The sequence below is a fragment of the Silurus meridionalis genome, chromosome 18, assembly GCF_014805685.1.
Source record: "Silurus meridionalis isolate SWU-2019-XX chromosome 18, ASM1480568v1, whole genome shotgun sequence".
Classification (NCBI taxonomy): Eukaryota; Metazoa; Chordata; class Actinopteri; order Siluriformes; family Siluridae; genus Silurus; species Silurus meridionalis.
In genome coordinates, this window is record NC_060901.1 from 27,866,376 (window position 1) to 27,875,520 (window position 9,145).

A 9,145-nucleotide genomic window follows, 5' to 3' on the forward strand; every position below is an offset into this window, starting at 1 on the left:
GGTTTAACAATCTCACAGTGATGATGCTGATATGAGAAAATTGTTAAAATATTGAATTTCCTGTGGCAGGAAAACAACTGGCTCTCATTTATTTTGTATAAAGTTTAGACATTATGGTCATGTAACTTGCTGTTTTGCTAAATTATGCTGTTTAAATTAAATTATTACCTGCTGTTCATCCTTTACGACTCCTGGGGTACGCTAGGTCATGTCTTAGGAATGCATCGTAAGTCAGGTACTACCTGTACAATAAACTCATTCAGTGTAAACATACAAATAATTTACTTCTAATTATTAAACATCAATTCTGTTTCCTGTACACAACATACAGAAATTGTGCGTCCAGTAGACATTAAATGAATCATTTAAAATAAATGGTTCATAAACGACAAATCACGTGTGTGTGTGTGTGTGTGTGTGTGTGTGTGTGTGTGTGTGTGTGTGTGTGTGTGTGTGTGTGTGTGTTTTACACTAATGAGACTGGATGCTCTCAGGTTCATTAACTCCTGACTTTAAACTTGTGAATGTGTGTTGAAGTGTGTGTTTGGTTATTTACATGCAGTGTAATTATTAAACAGCAATAATTCATTAGAATTATAAAGTGCTTTTACAGTGTTACAGTGAAATATAGAAATAAGTGTGAGCTCAGATCTCCTGCACCAGCCTGGTGTGGGTCTATAAAAGAGTCTTTAATTGATATTTAAGAGACGATAGAGTTCCTCAGGACAGCAGAAGAGGACGTGACCATGCCGCTGTGCAGTTCAGGTCAGCGTGTCCTTCACATTCTTCGATGTCTGGACCCGAAGCTCTTCTTCCTTGCCGGCAGAGGTCAGGGGTTTGGGTCCGGCTGAGCCGAGAGTGAGTGCGGATGAGGATTTGTGGGCGTGGCATGAACATGTCCTCTTTTGCTCCACAGGGACGTAGCGCTTACTGAAACACTTCCAGCACTGTTTGGAAAGGATGTAGAGCATTTCAGACACATTGAGAACCACACACAGGGCAGATGTGCAGCCCATGATGTAGAGGAAGATCATCTTCTCGGTGGCTCTGGAGATGTAGCAGTCCACGGTGTTGGGGCAGGGGCTCTCCTCGCATTGGTACATCCGAGGAACCTTAAACCCATTATAAACGAAGTAGAAGATGAGGAGCGTGCCCACCTCAAAGCTGGTCTTCAACACCAGGCTGAGGAGGTAGGTGCACAGCAGACCGCCGTCTATGCTGCCCTTGTCCTCGTACAGTTTGCGTCCGTATTTTTTCTCACGGTGTTCACGGTAGGCCACGTGCAGCGCCACCAGCAGGGACGGCGTGGACACCATGATGAGCTGCAAAGCCCACAGACGTGCCTGAGACACTGGGTAGAAGTGGTCGAAGCAGACGTTCTCGCAACCCGGCTGCTGAGTGTTGCACACAAAATCCTTTGACTCGTCCTTCCACACGTTCTCAGCAGCAGCCACGAACACCAGGATCCGGAAGATGAAGACCACCGAGAGCCAAATCCGACCAATCGCGGTGGAGTATTTATTCACACCGCTCAAAACGCTCTGCAGGAATGCCCAGTTCATGACTGCTGATGGAGACAACAATAATCACACACAATGATAAATCCACTGTTACTTCACCTCAACACCATATTATATAATATAATCATAATACATCTTCAATTCCATTAATGTTGTGTATGAGGAAGTCTGGTGTGTGGGAGAAGTGTCTGAGGGTGGTGCAGGACATGTATGGGGACAGTGTGACAGCAGTGGAGGGGTGCGGTTGCAGGGAGAAGAGGTGGAGAAGGTGGAGGAGTTCAGGTACCTGGGGTCAACAGTGCAGAGTAATGAAGTGAAGAAAAGAGTGCAGGCAGGGTGGAGTGGGTGAAGAAGAGTGATAGCAGGAATGATTTGTGATAGAAGAGTATCTGTGAGAGTGAAAGGGAAAGTTTATAGGACTGTGGTGAGACCTGAGATGTTGTATGGATTAGAGACAGTGGCATTGAGTAAAAGACAGGAGGTGGAGCTGGAGGTTGCAGAGCTGAAGATGTTGAGATGTTCGTTGCGAGTGACGACGATGGACAGGATTAGAAATGAGTTTATTAGAGGGACAGGGCATGTAGGACGTTTTGGAGACAAGGTGAGGGAGGTGAGATTGAGATGGTTTGGACATGTGCAGAGGAGGGACATGGGGTATATCAGTAGGAGAATGCTGAGGATGAAGTGCAGATTTTAGTATTTACATTTTAAACTAAAAAAATATAAATACATCTAAAAACAGAGAATATGATCTACTGTAATAAAAAAAAAATAATACAGTGAAGAGTGTGTGTGTGTGTGTGTGTGTGTGTGTGTGTGTGTGTGTGTGTGTGTAAATAAAAAGAATGACACTACACTACACTACAGTGTACTGTGTGTTTTACTGCGGGGCCAAGCACCTGATTCATCTTCCTCATCTTCTGCCTTTCCATCTGGTTGGTGCTCATAGAAACAAGGAGGAGCTGAAGAGCATTCTGACCAGATTCAGGCTGAAATGTTGATAATGCTCCAGTGTCACCATCAGGTCAGGATTGGGTCTCATGTGGAAGCAGGTTTATGGTCATACATCTTGAGCTGCATGTCCACAATTTAAAATCCAAATATAAAACGAGATTTTCCACCATCTTGAAATTTGTCAAGAAGAAAATCCTAGATATTTTGTCCAGTCAGCGTTTCACCCTCCTGTTTGTTTATCTAAACGTGTCGTCCACCAGTGTCCCTGATCACAACACACATCACTCTTCAGTTGGTGATTGAATAGTGAACATCTGTCACGTGTCACTGAAGGTGTTCAGGTTTTTGGCCTCCTGAAATTCACTGCTTGCTTTTGCTTTCAGTCTTATTTTGAGTGTGAATAAGTTTGTGTTCCACTTTCATTCCGAGAATGCAGAACTTTGTGGTTCCTCAGTGTCCAGTGTTTCACATCTCCTTGTTCCTCTCTACTGTTGTGTGTGTGTGTGAGAGAGAGAGAGAGAATGGTTCCTAGTGAAGTGAATGTTATATTAATGTAAAGTGTCATGGCGTTTAGAGTTTTACTTATTTAGTGTTACAGGTTTGAAGTTAAAATGAAAATGAAGATGTTCTTCTGGATTTTTTTTTTTTTTATAAATACGTTGGGACTCCCGTTGTGTAGACGTGTTATATTTGTGTAGGATACTGAGGATTTGTTATCAGATAAATAGAGAATAAAAGATATAAATAAATATATAACACAGGTGAAACCGGACACAAACACAAACACACAAACACACACACACACACACACACACACAAACACAAACACACACAAACACAAACATACAACCACACACACACACACAGAGAGAATATATGGATATAAAACTCCTCACCTGTTGGCTTCGTGTAGGTTTCTGTTCCAGACTCAGGGTTTTATGTAGATGATTCTCTCGTATCCTGAGGATGATTTGGAAGGCAAATAGACCTGATGGTGGAGTCTCACCTGTTTGGTTGCTGTGGGCGGAGCTTAGCTGTGTGGTTACAGTAAACACACCATGCAATGTGATACCTGTGTGTGATACAGGCTTTATTTCCACAGGGACGGGTTTTTAAACGCATACTGCTCTATAACTATACGTTGCTTTATAATACTCTATACTGCTCTATAACTATATGCTGCTCTATAACTATACACTGCTCTATAATACTCTATACTGCTCTATAACACTATACTGCTCTATAATACTCTATACTGCTCTATAACTATACGCTGATCTATAATACTCTATACTGCTATATAACACTATACTGCTCTATAACTATACGCTGCTCTATAATACTCTATACTCCTCTATAACACTATACTGCTCTGTAACTATACGCTGCTCTATAATACTCTATACTGCTTTATAACACTATACTGCTCTATAACTATACGCTGCTCTATAATACTCTATACTGCTCTATAACTATACGCTGCTCTATAATACTTTATACTGCTCCATAATACTCTATACTGCTCTATAACACTATACTGCTCTATAATACTCTATACTGCTCTATAACACTATACTGCTCTATAATACTATATACTGCTCTATAACACTACACTGCTCTATAATACTCTATACTGCTATATAACACTATACTGCTCTATAATACTCTATACTGCTCTATAACACTATACTGCTCTATAATACTCTATACCGCTATATAACACTATACTGCTCTATAATACTCTATACCTGCTATATAACCATATGCTGCTCTATAATACTCTATACTGCTCTATAACACTATACTGCTCTATAATACTCTATACTGCTCTATAACACTATACTGCTCTATAATACTCTATACTGCTCTATAACACTATACTGCTCTATAATACTATATAACTATACGCTGCTCTATAATACTCTATACTGCTATATAACTATATGCTGCTCTATAATACTCTATACTGCTCTATAACACAATACTGCTCTATAATACTCTATACTGCTCTATAACACTATACTGCTCTATAACACTCTATATTGCTCTATAACACTACACTGCTCTATAATATACTATATAGCTATATAACACTATACTGCTCTATAATACTCTATACTGCTCTATAACACTATACTGCTCTATAATACTCTATACTGCTATATAACACTATACTGCTCTATAATACTCTATACTGCTCTATAACTATATGCTGCTCTATAATACTCTATACTGCTATATAACTATATGCTGCTCTATAATACTCTATACTGCTCTATAACACTATACTGCTCTATAATACTCTATACTGCTCTATAACACTATACTGCTCTATAATACTCTATACTGCTCTATAACACGATACTGCTCTATAATACTCTATACTGCTCTATAACACTATACTGCTCTATAATACTCTATACTGCTATATAACTATACGCTGCTCTATAATACTCTATACTGCTATATAACTATATGCTGCTCTATAATACTCTATACTGCTCTATAACACTATACTGCTCTATAATACTCTATACTGCTCTATAACACTATACTGCTCTATAATACTCTATACTGCTATATAACTATATGCTCTATAATACTCTATACTGCTATATAACTATATGCTCTATAATACTCTATAACACTATACTGCTATATAACACTATACTGCTCTATAATACTCTATACTGCTCTATAACACTATACTGCTCTATAACACTCTATATTGCTCTATAACACTACACTGCTCTATAATATACTATATAGCTATATAACACTATACTGCTCTATAATACTCTATACTGCTCTATAACACTATACTGCTATATAACACTATACTGCTATATAACACTATACTGCTCTATAATACTCTATACTGCTCTATAACACTATACTGCTCTATAACTATCGCTGCTCTATAACTATATGCTGCTCTATAATACTCTATACCGCTATATAACACTATACTGCTCTATAACACTCTATACTGCTCTATAACACTATACTGCTCTATAATACTCTATACTGCTCTATAACACTATACTGCTCTATAATACTCTATACTGCTCTATAACACTATACTGCTCTATAATACTCTATACTGCTATATAACTATACGCTGCTCTATAATACTCTATACTGCTATATAACTATATGCTGCTCTATAATACTCTATACTGCTCTATAACACTATACTGCTCTATAATACTCTATACTGCTCTATAACACTATACTGCTCTATAATACTCTATACTGCTATATAACTATACGCTGCTCTATAATACTCTATACTGCTATATAACTATATGCTGCTCTATAATACTCTATAACACTATACTGCTCTATAACACTATACTGCTCTATAATACTCTATATTGCTCTATAACTATACGCTGCTCTATAATACTCTATACTGCTCTATAACACTATACTGCTCTATAATACTCTATACTGCTCTATACCACACTTTACTTTGTGTGTGTGTGTGTGTGTGTGTGTGTGTGTGTGTGTACGTGTGACTCAATAGGCATTAATATTTAATCTCACACAGTTTGAGTTTTGTTTAAGTAATATGGAAACACAAGATGTCTCCAACACACCTTAGACTTTTACCTGGTTATTAGAATGACTGGTGTGTGTGTGTGTGTGTGTGTGTGTGTGTGTGTGTGTGTGTGTGTGTGTGTGTGTGTGTGTTTGGAGGACATTATCCTGCAGACTCAGGGTTCCTTGTGACGTTCTCCTCTTTGTTCCTGATCTCTGGACGCTTTGCACTGCATTCAGTCCAGCAGGTGGCGCACGGACGTCATTGTGTAGCGTCGTTGCGTGGTTGCCAGTTTGGTTTCATTCCCGTGTAATATGCTTTGCATTCTCGTTTATTGAATTTACTAATAAAGCAGAATACATGGATTCAGATCCATTGTAAAGTTACATATATTACAACATTGAAACGCACAAATTTAATCCATACACAGTTATAATCAATTAATAGTATAATGATATTCGGAATATCTGGCAACCGCGGTCGTCACTTCGAACAAGATGGCGGCGCTCAGCGGCTCATAACAATCCGCATGTTCATCCTTCTGTGCTTTATAGAGCTCTCTTTTCTTTTTATTCTCTCAGAATAAACTTTATTTAAACACTTTTTAAAAGATTATACGGTTTATGTGATATGTATTTAATTATACTGTGAATAATCTAAGAGTTTGTGGAGCCGCAGTTATGTCACCTTCAGAGAATGATAGTAAAATCCCCGGATTGAGAGGCGTGAGGACTACGTCACTGTTCCGCGCCGTGAACCCGGAACTGTTCATCAAACCGGTAAATCTCACATTGACCATTAATCACAACAAATCCAGGTTTGTAAGGAGTCGGGGGCTACAACCAGTAGGGACTAGACACCCAGTCCACACCCAGTCCACACCTAGTCTACACCCAGTCTACACCCAGTCTACACCTAGTCTACACCCAGTCTACAGACAGTCTACACCCAGTCTACAGACAGTCTACACCCAGTCTACACCTAGTCTACACCCAGTCTACACCTAGTCTACACCCAGTCTACAGACAGTCTACAGTCTACATACACACTGTACACCCAGTCTACAGACAGTCTACATACACACTGTACACCCAGTCTACAGACAGTCTACATACACACTGTACACCCAGTCTACAGACAGCCTACACCCAGTCTACACCCAGTCTACACCCAGTCTACACCCAGTCTACAGTCTACATACACACTCTACACCCAGTCTACAGACAGTCTACACCCAGTCTACAGACAGTCTACACCCAGTCTACATACACACTCTACACCCAGTCTACAGACAGTCTACACCCAGTCTACAGACAGTCTACATACACACTGTACACCCAGTCTACACCGAGTCTACAGACACTCTACACCCAGTCTACACCCAGTCTACAGACAGTCTACACCCAGTCTACATACGCACTGTACACCCAGTCTACAGACAGTCTACATACAGTCTACACCCAGTCTGCATACACCCTGTATACCCAGTATACTCCGAGTCTACACCCATTGTACATACGCACTGTACACCCAGTCTACAGACAGTCTACATACAGTCTACACCCAGTCTACACCCAGTCTACATACACACTGTTCACCCAGTCTACAGACAGTCTACATACAGTCTACACCCAGTCTACATACACACTATATACCCAGTCTACTCCCAGTCTACACCCAGTCTACACCCAGTCTACAGACAGTCTACACCCAGTGTACATATGCACTGTACACCCAGTCTACATACAGTCTACATACAGTCTACACCCAGTCTACACCCAGTCTACATACGCACTGTACACCCAGTCTACACCCAGTCTACATACACACTGTGCACCCAGTCTACATACAGTCTACATACAGTCTACACCCAGTCTGCACCCAGTCTACATACACACTGTACACCCAGTCTACAGACAGTCTACACCCAGTCTACATACAGACTGTACACCCAGTCTACAGACAGTCTACACCCAGTCTACAGACAGTCTACACCCAGTCTACATACACACTGTACACCCAGTCTACACCCAGTCTACACCTAGTCTACACCCAGTCTACACCCAGTCTACAGACAGTCTACACCGTCTACAGTCTACACCTAGTCTACACTCAGTCTACAGACAGTCTACACCCAGTCTACACCGTCTACAGACAGTCTACACCCAGTCTACAGACAGTCTACACCGTCTACAGACAGTCTACACCCAGTCTACATACACACTGTACACCCAGTCTAGACCAGGGAAGTGCTGTGACAGATGTAATGATGGTGATGTGATGATGATGATTAAGATGAAGATAATAAAGATAATAAAGATGATGAAGATAATGATGATAATGATTATGATGTGATGATGATAATGATGTGATGGTGATGGTGATGAAGATGCTGATGATCTCTCGATGTGTGTGGTGTACAGAATAAGCCGGTGATGGTGCTGGGGCTGGTCAGCATCACGCTGTGTGTGGGCTACCTCGGCTACCTGCATGCTGTGAAGGAGAACTCTCAGGAGCTTTATGAAGTCACAGACAGCGAGGGGGAGAGATACATGCGCAGAAAATCCTCCAAGTGGGACTGAGAGACGTGTCTGAGCCGCAGAGAGACGTGTCTGAGCCGCAGAGAGACGTGTCTGAGCCGCAGAGAGACGTGTATGAGCTGCAGAGAGACGTGTCTGAGATTCCACTGTACCCAGAAGCCGTCACTTCACTCTACAACCACATTTATTTCAGACATTATTTCTAATAAACACCAAGTGTCATGTGCATTTGCACTGTTTTAATCTTCACACACACACACACACACACACACACACACACACACACAGTAATGTGTAAAGTTTTATTCTGGTGTGTAAAATGGTTTGGACTTTGAGAAATCTGTGTTGAGAATATTTTTTTATATTAATGAACAAAAGTAAAGTAAAAGATCAGAAGTTAAAACCTCATCAATATTTGGTGCCACACTGTTTACCTGTGAAACATCCTCGACTTTGAAGAGCACATCTTGAAACCTCAGTGTGCTGAGATCTTTATCTGGGAGAGAACTTGCTGATGCAGTAGAACTTCCTCATGTCTTGTCATGGTGTAGTTTTGAAAGTGTTTTTACTTTAAAGCATTTCTCTAC

At 40.5% G+C, this 9,145-nt stretch overlaps 2 protein-coding genes across 4 annotated transcripts; one reads left to right on the forward strand and one right to left on the reverse strand.

The window, feature by feature from the left end:
- Positions 1-160: 160 nt before the first annotated feature.
- Positions 161-6,110, reverse strand: gjb7 (gap junction protein beta 7). Of its 3 annotated transcripts, XM_046872905.1 has the most exons (3): positions 6,090-6,110; positions 3,371-3,546; positions 161-1,567 (listed from the first exon to the last, which is right to left on the reverse strand). In XM_046872905.1, exon 3 carries the CDS (start codon positions 1,560-1,562, stop codon positions 762-764), a length of 801 nt encoding a protein of 266 aa, XP_046728861.1. In that variant the 5' UTR covers positions 1,563-1,567; positions 3,371-3,546; positions 6,090-6,110; the 3' UTR covers positions 161-761. The 3 variants fall into 3 exon arrangements, with proteins under 3 accessions (XP_046728861.1, XP_046728860.1, XP_046728859.1); XM_046872904.1 differs by lacking the exon at positions 6,090-6,110 and having other exon boundaries at positions 161-1,564; positions 3,371-3,707; XM_046872903.1 differs by lacking the exon at positions 6,090-6,110 and having other exon boundaries at positions 3,371-3,707.
- A 377-nt stretch (positions 6,111-6,487) lies between these two features.
- smim8 (small integral membrane protein 8) lies at positions 6,488-8,970 on the forward strand. Its single transcript, XM_046874034.1, has 2 exons — positions 6,488-6,797; positions 8,442-8,970. The coding sequence occupies exons 1-2, from the start codon at positions 6,699-6,701 to the stop codon at positions 8,598-8,600; spliced, it is 258 nt and encodes an 85-aa protein (XP_046729990.1). The 5' UTR covers positions 6,488-6,698; the 3' UTR covers positions 8,601-8,970.
- The last annotated feature ends 175 nt before the right edge of the window (positions 8,971-9,145 follow it).